Genomic DNA, 13,774 nt, shown 5'->3' with positions numbered 1-13,774 from the left:
AGGAACCAGTTACACGACACCTGTTGTCTCTCGATCGTTCTGGATGGGGAAGGAGCAGCCACTTGGTCCGCCTCGAAGAGGGTAAAGGCCGAGAGCAGAGCGGCGCGCGCGCTCTGTTCCTATAAAAGCCATGGTTTCCGAGCAAAAAGTGCGCCGCGCACGTGGCCAACACCCGCATGTTCTGTTCGCAGTGCCATGCGTGCACTTCGACTGCGTGCACCCGAGCGAAGTTATGCTCGGCACCGTCGAAAGATGGGACCGGGAACGAGCTACGTCAGAGGAGGGGCCACGGGTTTAGAAACGGGGAGAAAGAAAGAGAGAGAGAGAGAGAGACTGGCGAGAACAAGTGTACGAGAGGAGGGGGATATATATACAAAGAACGAGAAGCACGGAGAAAAGAGTTGGAGAGGGAGCGGACCAGAGACAAAAGGAGAAGAAAAACGTTTAAAGGATAAAAAAACCAGAGACACGACGAAGAAAGAGACACGCGGGAAAAAATAGTTCTCCATGGACATTGTTTAAATATTTCTTTTTGAACAGGGAATTTAGATACCAGAGAGAAGGTTATCAAAATTGACTTGCTTAAACGATACATTACAATTTATCTTGTTTTCGCAATTTCTTTTAACTCTTTTTTATTATTAAACTCGGGTGTGTGTTTTTGCCATTTAACAATAACCGTGCATAATGGATGATAGTCTTGCACCACGTGCGGAGAAAGGTTCTCTGGCTTATTCGTAGAAGTGTACGTACGTTTTATTTTGAAAGGTGACACTGAGTTATATATGATTGTTTCATTAGCAGCTAAAGGAGGTGGCGCGGGTACTATCGCGACGAGGTCCAAATCACCGTGTCACAGAGTAAGGGTATTGCCTTTTATAGGCAATATGCCTGCGAATTTCAGCAATCGTTAGACCTTTAGAATATAACTGAAACCTTTTAAACTATGGCATCTTCGAATAATTGAAATTGGAGTATTCTTTGTTGTATACGTATAAATTAGAGTTATACAATATATAATAATTAATTTCTCGTTATTTTGATTTCATATCAAGATAGAAAGGAGCTCTTAAAAGGTGGATGCGATCAAAAGCAATGAATTGATCGAGTCGTTAGTATTGTTCACGATTTCGGGCAAATTCGCCACGGTGTGATAAAGGTAAAAGTAGAAATAAGAGAGTCGGTGTGCAGCAGCGCGAGAGAAAACACGCGGCGCAAACGGAACGAGAGGGAAATTTTGAGGGTGCTCGGTCCGGGCTGGTGATAGGAGAAGAGACAATGAGCATCGAGTACACGTGCTGCGCGAAAGAAACGAAGATGGAAAACCTTGCGAACTGGGGGCGAGAGGGGCGCAGGCAGATTGAGCGCTGGTGGCAAGCACGTGAGTCACATGGAGCGCCCTTTGTACGTAAGTGCAACGCAACTTGTTACAGTATATGTAACGTCAACCCTGTTCCAGCGCGCTCCGTGGCCGCCGGTGCGCGCGCGTAGGTTGTGACCGTGCGTGTGTGCACCACGCCAGTCTCGCGAGATGCAGTGAACGCTGAACTGCACAAAGAACCCCTCTCAAGGCCGCCGAAGCCGCAAACACACACGCGAAACGTGCATGAAACTCGCTGCACGTGCGCGCGTAAATACTCGCGGCGCGGCGCGGCGCGACGTGTTGCACGGATACGGGCAACGCGCGAGCGCGAGCACACTCCCGGCGCGGTCGAGTGCGGCGGTTTTTATCGCGCTTTTGCCATTTTTCCGGAACAATGGAAGCGCGACAGCACTGACCGGACTACGTCGTTCCGATGAAAGATCGCCTGTCCCCGGACTTGTTCCGATCGAGCGCCGACTGAATGCGAATCATGTTTGCTGTGATTAGGAAGCTCGGGTGGAAGGAAGCCAAATAAGGTATCGCGATTCTCCGAGCTTCGCGTAATGAATTTAAAAAGTTCGTATCCCGACATAATTATGTTCGGTCAAGATATTTTATCGAGTATTATTCAAGTATTTATAGAAATGACGAACTTCTGTCTTGTAAGAAATGTGAAGTTAAATTATCGCTAAAAAATGGTTAAAACTTCTAAGTATTAAAACCTACAAGAACAAGAAAAATTAAACAATATTTTTATTTTAATCTTGACTCATGTGGGCGTCAAATTAATCCCAGCGGTTTTGAGACTCTTGTCATTAATAATCATTTTTCTTAAAACGTCGATAGAACACGTGTAGATGATGAAACATCTGTTAACAATAAATAAATTGCAACTAAAATTCTGACCGTTTAGCTAATTCTTTGTAAATGTAATATTCATATAATCAAAATTAATTATCAGATTGGCTTCGATAGAATTATAAATTTGCACGTCGGACGCCAGTACATCCACGTGTACTACAAAGTCCGGTAACTTGACGTTTTATTCCGAAAGAAAGGTTCGCTCGCAGATAGAAGCTGGTTAAACGTGGTCGTTTTTACGCGGCCGTGCCTTCTACGATTGAAATATATAGGCGATAAACAAGTCTCCAGAAGTAGAAAAAAAAATATAACCTTTGCAACTTGCGCGTATAAAACTGCGCGGAGCACTGTACTTATAGGAAATATCGCCGGTTGCGCCGTTGCCTATTCGACGGGGCCGTGGTCGTAAATACGCGTTGTGCTTTCACGAGAGTGTGGAGGATCGTTCACGTAACATTGGACAAAAGCCGTGGATTTTGCGTCTTACTTTGCACACACGAAATCGGCCGCTTTCGTGGACTTCGCAGAAATCTCGTAAAACCGGCACGGGCGGATCGTGTCGCCACGGAAACAGGGGGACACAATCGGACAACGAGACCGCGCGCGCTCGCGCCATTTTGTTCTTTCCTCACCTGGGGCGAACCCGCTGCTCGCAATTCCGACTCGCCGCCGTCTCGTAGAAATCTCCTGGCGATTGTTCCGCGCGGGGTAATTGGTCCGCGTGGAAACGGATCTCGGGCAGATACGTTATCGCGATACCAGCGCACAACGGGGAAATGGTAAAAATCGAGGGAACAAGGTTGCGCCACGGCGCAGCCGGCCATCGATTCCTACGACTATCTGATTACCCAATAAATTCTGTCCACCGAGTTTCCAGTCCTCGACCGCCGTTAAATCGGATTCTGCGGTGCAGAAGTTTGTCTCGGGAAATGTTGCGAGGCTCGCTCGACCGATTGATTACGCTCCGCGGGCCGTGTACGTACGTGATCCGCGATTCCGCCCCGCTGTCCGACGGATTTCATCGTCGCTGGAACCGATCGACCGTGTTGCCGATCGTGACCCGAAACTACCAACGTCGAGAGAATCGAATGCTAGAATTTCAGCACCGCGCTTTTATTACGACAGAACGCATCGGATGTAATTAACGGACTGCGAGTTTTATGCATTTATAGCAGATTTCATTTTTTAATAAAATGCGAAACAGTGAGAAATTTGATTCCGAATGTATTGTTCCATTATTAACGTATTAAAGTTCGAAAGAAGACTGCTATCCGTTCCTTACAACGAGCAGACAAATTAATTAAATTTTAATTGGATACCTTCCGAAGCAATACCAAATTAATCAATTTCATTTTGGTCTACTGTTTGTTCGCTGGTATTAATCTCAGCTGGAAATTACGATTTCATGAAGTTAGACAATTCGTATACACCAGAATTAATACCTCATTCAAGATTTAATGAAGCTGAACGCGGGCAAAGATTGTTTCTTATAGATCTCGTTCTCGGTTATTCAATTACGTGCAGCGAACACTAACGATCGGTAAGAGCACTTTCACACGCGGTACGTGTGTGCGAGACGTCGCTACTGTGGACGCGTATGCGATACAGACGCGAATGTATCACATCTAAAAACGAATGAAACGAAATTGCAATCTTATTGAAATACAGATTACTTTAATCGTAAAAATACAACATGCGTGGCTTTAGCCAATTAGATACTTTGACGGATCTTAAGGATTTATATGTTTACTGTGAAATTACACATTTGATAAGAGCGTAGAAATAGAAGATAGTAGAAAGAAAAGAAAACATATGGAATATAATGTTCAGCAACGTTTCTCGAAGGGATTGCACGAGCTAACTGGTTAAAGACCGTGGAAGCTAGCGAATAAGCCCTGGCTTCGTTATCGTCCCCGAGCAGGATTAATTAAACATTATTTAATAAGAGAAGAGAACTACGTGGAAATTGGCAGATGTCAGCGGACCAAGTCGGGCGGGCAACGCCGTACGGCGAATATCGAGGGGAACCAGGTTCGGACCATCGATCCGCGGCGCTGCAATCCTGTCCGGGGCAACTCATCCGACGGCTCTATTTACATCGAGCGACAGGCCGATGCACGGCTTCCGTTACCGGCATAATCGCACAGAAACTACACATCGTTGATTACATCGTTAGCCGGCGGGCCGCTCGTTACACGTTTTACAAGGCACGGCGCGGCTCCGTGCAAGTCGGTCACGTCTCGCCACCGTTATTCGACGATTATAATTACGAGCACGTTGCGCCTCTCTCGCGCGCTCCTTTTCCTCTCTTTCCTTCGCCGCGGGATCACGGTTAATAATCGTGGAGAACGTCCACCGGAAATCGATTCCTCGAACCTGGCCGAGGCTCGACTCGAATCCCGACGATAGAGAGACACACCACACGGCCGGTATCGCTGGAAAACGCGTATTCGCGGCCGATGCAAAACGAGAACGGCTGATAAAAAGCCTTGATGCGCTCCGTCGTTTTTACCGTGACTAGTTTTTTACAATCGGGCCGAACAGATTTACCGTGCCGCTATCTCGGGTCCTTTCCTCCGCGTCCGCGAGAGTTATCGATACGTTTCGAGGGATCGGCGATCCAGAACCCGGGGAATCGAAGAACTGGTTTCACGGAGTCCTAATGTTCGCGTCGAGCATGCTCGCATTGTAGCCGGACCTGTGTCCGCGCTGTCGATGAAAAAGCGTCGTAAACAACGTTCTCATTATCGTTCGATCGACCCGCGGGACCAGAGATCGAATACAGAATCGCAGAAAATCGTACGATCGAGGGAGCTATAGAGCGTTGCGAGGTAAGACTAAAGTACGTATATTATAGAACGCTATAAGATTGGTGTCAATGTTATTATAACTTAAAAGTGCTATTGTGGAATATATACTACTGTTTGATGGATCGATATTTCTACGTAACGTAGTGAAATGTATTAATATTTATAAAAAATAGTACGAGTAAAATAGTAAAGCGAGGTAGTGAACAAATTGAAGTACACAATATGCAATAGCATGTTGTTGCTTAGAAACATAACAGTATTTGAGCGAATGAATTTACAAAGAACAATGTTCTAAAATATAGGTAGAATTTCTACACTCGCTTTTATTAACTCTATACACTCTTTCTTGTATTATTTGTACTATTATTTTAACAAGAGGTTAGAATTGAGTGGTGTTTCATAATAGGTGCCTCACGAGCACTGGAAATAGAATACGGAAGAGTACACGAAGACGTGCCCCGGTCGAACTTCACACTCGATAAAATCACAATGACGAGGTCCGATAAGCAGCCATGGGACCACCGTAGAACTAAAGGGTGACGCGGATAAGATCTGCCGAATTTCGCCGCGTTGTCGCGTGTCCAGGCTCGGCCACTGGAAACGCGAACACGGAATCGTAAAAACCGTAAAATAGGGCGAACGTGAGCCTTTTGATGGATATTAATGGCCTTATGCAAATGTGCGTTTCTCCGAGCAAATTAAAAGGGTGCGAAATTAATCCTCCGATGCACAAACTGATGGATGACAACTTTTATCTATATTCTTATTAATGGTGGTGCTTGTCTCGTGGAAGTCAACGTACTAGAGTAATAATTATATTAAGTAATTAATGTTGTTAGTAAATCGAAAACAGAGTTGTACTAACTGCATATAATTTGATTCTTCAAACAGTAAAGCAAAGATTACAAAATATGCATAATGCAATGTTAGTTAAAAAGCCTGTGACGTATAATAAAGAAGTTTCTTAGAAGTAGATAATTCAACGGCATTTACCATAGTTATATTTATTAACTCCTTGTATATTAATAGGTTCCTGACGCAGAAGAATATATAAATAAATAATAGAATGAGCAGAGATTTTATCAGCAGAACATTTGATCTCGGAGCTATAAAAAGAGATTGTGCGAGCAACTCGATATCGAAATGCAAATTGTTACATCTGTTTCAACAATTCTAGTATATAATTATCAGTATATCATTATAAAATATTGCTCCATATTTAATGATTTATAAATAACTTGTCTAGTTTCACAATCTACAAACGCCCTGTGTTTGTCTTTGACAACGAAATCCGAAATCCAGATAATCGCATCGTGCCTCTATGATTCCAATTCTAATTTAAAAGAATAAAAATTGTCTCGCCGGCAAAACATTAATTGGCCGGAGCCGAGGACAACGAGAACAATTCCAGCCATAGAAAGTGTCTGTAGTTCGTCGCACGTTCGAGCGCGAGAAATCATGGCCTTGATGCGTCGTTTTCGATTCCTACATTATCTATCTTCATCCGACGTTGCGTGAATCACGAAGTTTAGTGGAACAAAAGTTACAAGAAAAACGTTAGAGCTGTACGCCAGAGCTGATACGCTTTCTCTGCTAGAAGTTCGATTGTTCTACAGTATCTCTGTATTATGAAAAAGATTGGTAAGTCGTGACTAATGGTGACCCAACGTAGCAGAAACACAATTTCCGATGAATATTTTAAGAATCCCCGTTATTGACACTCGTCTGGAGACAAAGCGGGTCCGGTCGGCCATCGAGAACTGGACAATCGGCAATGACGAATTTCTTTCAATATTTCATCAGTTCTATAGACGCGCGATGTTGGCTCTAGTTCTGCACGATCTGGATCGATCGTTTTCCCGTATTCCGGCAGGAGGTAATCGTGACTAACAGAATTCGGAATCGAAAGGTATCGTCACAGAATTTGAAACAGTTACCGAGACTTTCGACTATAATAAATAAATACTTTTCCACGCATCGATAGCCTTCTTGCTAAAATTGTTTGTGCACTTCTGACATTATGAATTTATAAATATGTATTATATGTACACGTCTAGACAGTGAATTTTATACATTAACGAGAAAAATGAATAAGTGAAAGGAAGAACAGTGCAGATATCAAGAGAATATAATAATAATATATTTAACCATTATTTTGTAGAAATGGCGTAGATAAGCAAAGGCTGAAACGAATAAAACAGGCATAAAAGAGGGACTCGTCCGCGATACGAATTTCTACTCCGAAATTCGGCGCGTCGCGCGTCGTCGCGAAGCCGGATTGCACGGCAAAGTAACCCAATACGAAGTTCAGTGACGGGGGATTATCGTTTCGCGAACGACACTCGATCTTTCTCTTACCGAGAAACTAAACGCTTTCGATTAGAGTACGATCGGGACCGCGTCCGATGCGCTTATCGCCTCGCAGGTCGTGGGAAAAAAGGGGGTATCGCGTGGCGAAGCGAACACTACGGCGAGAAGTTAATCCTCCTCTGAACGATGATCCGACTGCAGTACAAAGCGACAGACAGAGAAAAAGGAAGACGTGTTATCGGATAGCGTAACTGTTATTACCGTGGTCGGGTTTACGCGAGCGCGATGACGAGGGGGAAGTTTTCTGCAAATGTCACGGGAGAGGTCTCGAAACGGGGCTGGCCACAGCTGTTTCTATAAATAACCACCCCCGATTCGATGCAACACCGCCTGCCAGATTCTGCATCTTCTCTTCGAAACCCGCGCTCGGCTCGCTCGCCCGCTTGCAGGCGACTATGGTTATTGACCCTCGGCCACGCGCGCCAACTATTTCCGTTCGGGAAATAATGAACCACGGGATCTCGGAGCATAATTTAACCCGCGTAATGAGGATCCTCCCGCGAATCCCCCGTCCGCCCGTTTGATTTACGACCGTCGAAACTCGAAACGTTTTATCGCGTCGACGACGATCGCCCGTTACACCCCCCATGCAGCTTTCGAACGGAATCTCGTTGTTTTGACAGGGCTTTCGACAGTTCGAACTAGATCGGTCTTGGATAGGCCTGGATAAAGAGCCGTGAGCACGGCAAGAAGGTTGCGTCACCGTGAAACGACAGTATCACGGTGCGCGACGACGACCGGATGCAATTTGCGGTTTCGTTCAGGACACTTCCACGCGGCGCGGCGAGATCAGAGGCTAGTTAGCTGGCCTCGATCGTAAAACTGCGATGAAATGGATTCGCAACGATATCTGGAGCCGTTTGCTTTGAATAGAAAATGGCCCGTGAATGTTCACAACGAGCCACGTTGCCGATTCGGCTGTGACGCCAAGCATTTTATTAACCGTGGAACGGATCGGGGTGTTACTAACTTGCTGCGTGGCGCTGCTGAGCATAACTTACTACACAAGTAATCGTCTAAAATTAAGAAGACTGTTTGAGTATCTGCTATGATTTTTTAGAAAAGTTTAATAAAGAGTTTTAAATCTTATAAAACAATATTCCAAAGTCATAGTTTTTAATATTTCGAACGCGAGTATTTTTAACCCGGTAGCGAGAGACCGTATCGCAATATGGAGTCGCGTCTCTCGCCAAGATAAAAGCGTTCGAGGGTTTCCCTGCTCTTTTGCCCGAACGAAGTTTCCGTCTCGAAATCGGTCGAAGGAACTTGTCGAACGTGAAACGAGTCGAACCGTCTTTACTGACTTTGCGGTTGATACTGCAATCTCTAGTGGACGCGAACCGGACAGGATCGACATCCGAGATTCGGGGAACGAGCCGTTGCATCGCATTTTATGGCGCGTTTTACTCCGGCGTGCCTGACCATCGGTCTTCACCTCTCTTTTCCTCCCCGGGTCCTCTGCTCTCCTCCTTCTCCGATATTCTCGTGTTGATCCGCCGTCTCTTTCGCCGTAAAGCAGGCTCGGAACAGCGGTGCAGGGTCATGGCCGGACATCGTCTGCCATACTCTCTACTCTACACCCACGCTACATATGTTATACTCGCCCCCCTTTCGTTTCGCTGCACCCTCGTAAAGCCGCGTTTCATTATGCGCCCGAATATAAGTTACCACAATTTACACCTTTCCGCCCTTCCTACTACTTTTATCCCCCGCGATATCATTTTCGTTTTCCCCTTCGACGAACGCTATCCAGCAGGAGCAGCAGGTGGCGTGTAAGTAACTATTAAATCGTGATTCGACGTGCTAATTGAATCTGACGGTAATATCGCAAATTCGTGTTGGGTGATTGTTAGATCGCGGATCTTTGCACAAAATCAAAACTTGTTTCGTCGATTGCAAGAAGTAGAAACCGCAAAGAAAATTCATTATTTTTTCAATAATCTCAGCGAGTTGAAAATAATTATCCACAAATACATACAATGTTTCTGCTGTTTCAAATTGGAGTTCCATAATTTCGTCATAAATTCATAAAATTCGTGGTCTAGTGTAACTTAGTTACTTAGAAAAATGTCTTTCGATCATCGTCGTTCGAGAATTAAAATACTTCTTATATCTATTATTTTATCAAGAATTTGTGTTTACGAAAAAGAATTCCTTTGAAAGAAATAGATATGATATTGAAGATCAACACCGCTGAAGGATTAAAATTCTACTTACGTCTACTGTTTTATCAATAAAGGATTATTGTAGCTTCGGAACAGGTATCAATTACGAGGTTAGCTAGATAAATTAATTACAAGTGTTTACATGGATTCTAACTACGGCAATACAAAGCTAACTACGCTGTTAGAGCAAACATAAGATTTTTCGTGTTAGTAAAGTGAGAACAGTAGGAGAACAAAAGCATACATTTAAAATTCGGAGTAGAAGATCGTGATTAATTTATCGTCCGAAAATATTGCAAGAATTTGGGACAGACTGTTGACTCGTGTGGTCGACCTTTAGGTGCGCCCGTGATGACGCGAAATCGAAAAAGGTGTCGGACCCGCGTCGCGAGAGATCGGCTGGACCGAAATTTTTCGATGATGATTCACGGGACAACGACCGCTGTCAAGTTTATCGAGAGTTTCGCAAAATCGTGCAACCGACCGGGACGAGTCGACGACCTTAGCTGCGCGGCAGCCTTCTCGAGACTCTAATATAATTTCAACATTGACGACAAGAAATATAAAATTTTATTCAGATTAAGGAGAACGAAATAACGTTTTTACTTGACAGATTATTTACTACTAAATAGCTCCGTCACGAGTCAGACTCGTCCTGGTATGGCAAAGGGTTAACTCTGTGACGTCGAAATATTTCGAAATTTTCTTAGCACTTCACTTATTCTCTCCGCCGCGAACTCGGTATCAAAATAGGTTCAACGAAATCAGTATCTCCGTTCACAGATTAGAAGCGCGAAATCTACACTGCACGGATCACGTCGAACGAGAATGACACTTGGTTAAAATTACGTGAGTCGTATCAACGCCGGAATTGAACTTGAACGAAATTTTTGACAGATTTTCGGAGACTTGAACGGAGTTCTCATAAAATTCTGCTGTGTTCAAACTTACGATTTTTCGAAACGCACTCAAACTCCGTGGACGGACGATCCGCGTGGTGTTCTCTATGATAATCGCATCAAGAATTTGCAAGTCGCGGTAAAAGCGGGCTGCGTTGTTGCGCGCGACAACCACGTGTTGCACCCCTAGCCGATACAGCACGTTGCTGTGCCAGCAACTGGAGCACGCGATTCCCGAGCGGGAAAAGTAGGAAGCAGTGGCAGTTACAAGAGAGAAAGAGAGAGTGAGAAAAGATTGACAGAGAAAAAGAATTTTTAACATATCCAGTGTTTATTTTCAGTCGGTTGACGGTTCTTATTACAGAGTGCAGGTAAAAACCGTAACTTAAAAACAGGGTAAGAAAGACTGATCCATAAAAAAATTGAGTAAAAAGAATAAATATATGAATAAATATACGAATAAATAAATAAACAGGTAGATAAATAAATAGAATAAATAACTCAGTTATAATGAAGGACTAACGAGGGTCCTGAGATCATTTTCAAGTTATTCCACTGACGATATTTACAATCTTCTTGAGAATTTTCTGGAGAAAGTGGAAGATTTGATCGAGAGGTCGCGCAGGGACAAGGAACACTACTTCTACGTGTAGGTTATTGTGCGACTACGATTCTGTGACTACGTATCACCAGGATCGGTGCCCGCTACCAGGTCCTCACGGAGGATAATCTAGGTGTCTGTAGGTGACATCGGGATCTCATGCAACCATGGCTACCTTCCATGCCTCCTTTTCACGCGTCTTCCTGTAAATTCGTTTGGACCAAGTTCATGGTAAGATTGCCTCTAACCCACAATTAGAAGGTCGGACGACACAAGAGAAGCAGCGTGAAAAGTGCACAAGGAGCGCGCAACAACTACTGGACCGACCGTGTCCAATCCGGCAGATTCGTTTCGCTCCGGACAAGCCGGAGCTGGCGAAAAACGCGCGGCTGGTTTCGTCAAGTAGTTGGCGGATAGTTCAAGTGCTGTGCAAGGACACGTAGGAAAGCGCCGAGGCAGGTGTGTACGTATCTTAAAAAATCGTAGAACTCACGATTTCGCGACGGATGCTGGGCTGTCCTGCTTCTGAGGACCTGTTGCAGTGCGGCGTACAGGTCGAGCATCAGTTGCTCCAGCTGCTGGCCCTGGGCCTCCGCGTCGTCGTCGGAGGGTAGAGAGAACGGGATCGCCATGTCTCGTAGTAGGCAGGTGCGCTGGTAGGTGTTTTTTCTCTTCTGCTACCCTCTTTTTCTGTTTCGCTTTACTTCAGGCGGAAACCCACTGCAATCGAACCAATGTATGTCCGTGGATCAAACACTAACCACTTTTTACGATAATATACTTCTTTTCTGTTTCGGCCCCTCGCTCGCACACACAAACGGAGAGCGACGTTTTTCTAGGCTCTCGCCGTTCGCCTTTATCAAATAGTCAAATTCGCGGGCACGCAGATCTGGCTGACGCGACACGGCCCGTATTCTCGTTCCGGTGGCACACACGTGACTTTCGGCTACGACGGCGCACGCTCGGGTGTTCCGTCGCCGCGGCTACCAGCTCTAGCTATCGCCACCACGGATTGTCTGTATAATACGCACGTGGCCCGCGAAATTCCGCGGCGATTCGAACGAGAAACTGGGACGCGGACGTATCTGTCGCTACGACCAAGATCTCTGTTTCTCTTAATCGCGACGTCTGCAGCGCCTGTAGGGTGGATCCTCGTATGGATCACTTTCCATAGGTGCTGTATGCGAGATAGACTGTCCCCTGTGGAACTCGAGACTCTCGGACTCTGGAGCTCTAGCGACGAGACCACAGGTCGTTGTTGGTATCGTCGAGGTGCGATTATATCGGAACGGTCGCCTGATCTCGACGACAGTCCTTCCGACCGGAAGCTACGGATAACAGTTCGAATGGGTCTCGCGGGATTTATGACACAGAGTTCAATGTCCTTCGCAGTATGCACGACACACGTTGCACTCGGGAGAGTTTGCTCGCAAGAGCGCTGATCTCGATCGCCACTAGCGGAGTTCACACAGAACGTAACTTGACCCGCGAATGGAACCAGCGAATATCTTGTTCCCTCCCGTCTCAACGGAATCGACTTCGGTTGCTCTTGTTATCACGCACACGATCGGTCAGGGTTGTAAAACAGGCACGTTGTTGCGTCTCGACTGTTCGCGTTTTCCCTGTTTGACGCGACTTGACACACGCGTGCAAAGTGCAAGGTAGAAAGTAAAAAAAAGCGACACGAGAACTCTCGACTGAGCTGTGGTAACGAGAAACACGTCTGTACCCCTCGAGGTCTGGCGTGGTAATGATTCTGTAGGTTCGGTTCCGAGCACACGGCGCGCACGTTCGTAGCGGCAACAGACTCTTCCCCCACCACCGCGGGCATCGCGCGGCCGGTTAGCCAACGAGGTGGGGAGACGATGCGCGCGCACGCCGCGCTCGTACGATGCGAAGAAAGGGAGGAAAGAAAGAGGCAGTGGTGGGGCCGCGGTGAACGTGCGTGTGCGAGGCGAGCTTGTGTTCCCTGTGCTCGCGCGTGGTTGCAGCGTTGTAAATTTACCGGTTTGGGGTCAAGTGGGGTAAAAAGATGTAATGAAAATCGAAACTTTCGTGAACGGCGCACACTCGGCTTCGATTTGGGATCGTTCAAATAATCTGATTTTCTGCGCCCACCCAACGTTGTTTTTCTTTTATTTTTATAAGTAGACGCCACGCTACGAAAGAAACATATTGAAAAGATCGCGTAAAAGGGTCGAGACGCAGCGGAGGATCGCTTCGGGACTCCGAAAAGGGGGTCACGAAGTTTTTTGCGAAGATACGATCTTGGAGTAATTTCTTTAGCTGGAAATATTTTCTCGATTCAATCAGTCCGTATTAATCGAATCGAGAAGGTGGAAGAGATCGGCTGGAAAATGTTCTTCGCGAGTGGTTAATGTAAACCGCTCGCGGTAGAATCGTGTAGCATGTAGCAATGAGATCTCGACAGAAGAGAGAGAGTGAGAGGGAACCCACACAAATGAACGCCACGCTTGCATGCAGTTCGAGGCGGTTCGTAGAGGCGCGTACGACACGACGGAACGACACCCGAGCGTAACTGCGTAGTTTCTACGAGCAACTTCACGGGGGTAGTTACAGTTTCGCCGATACTCCGGTTTTTAGGAACCGGAATTATCATCCTCTCCGAAACGTCCTCGAGTCGCCGCGCTTAACTCTCGTGTCAATGACCGCAGAGCACCGCGACTAACATTTTTGCATTGCGA

At 45.9% G+C, this 13,774-nt stretch overlaps 1 protein-coding gene across 2 annotated transcripts in view; it reads right to left on the bottom strand.

The window, feature by feature from the left end:
- The window catches only part of LOC144476273 (uncharacterized), a 29,144-nt gene extending 16,357 nt beyond the window's left edge, over window positions 1–12,787 (bottom strand). The window contains exons 1-2 of one of the 2 annotated variants that reach the window (XM_078192983.1): window positions 11,851–12,787; window positions 11,563–11,789 (exon numbers count right to left, since the gene is read on the bottom strand). In XM_078192983.1, coding sequence (XP_078049109.1) covers window positions 11,563–11,701 — 139 coding nt within the window. In that variant the 5' untranslated portion in view covers window positions 11,702–11,789; window positions 11,851–12,787. Of the gene's footprint in view, window positions 1–11,562 lie in introns of both variants that reach the window. The other variant, XM_078192982.1, reaches the window with a different exon arrangement.
- Between the last annotated feature and the right edge of the window lie 987 nt (window positions 12,788–13,774).

Source organism: Augochlora pura, chromosome 10 (genome assembly GCF_028453695.1).
Source record: "Augochlora pura isolate Apur16 chromosome 10, APUR_v2.2.1, whole genome shotgun sequence".
NCBI lineage: Eukaryota > Metazoa > Arthropoda > Insecta > Hymenoptera > Halictidae > Augochlora > Augochlora pura.
This window is presented reverse-complemented; position numbering and strand designations above follow the sequence as displayed.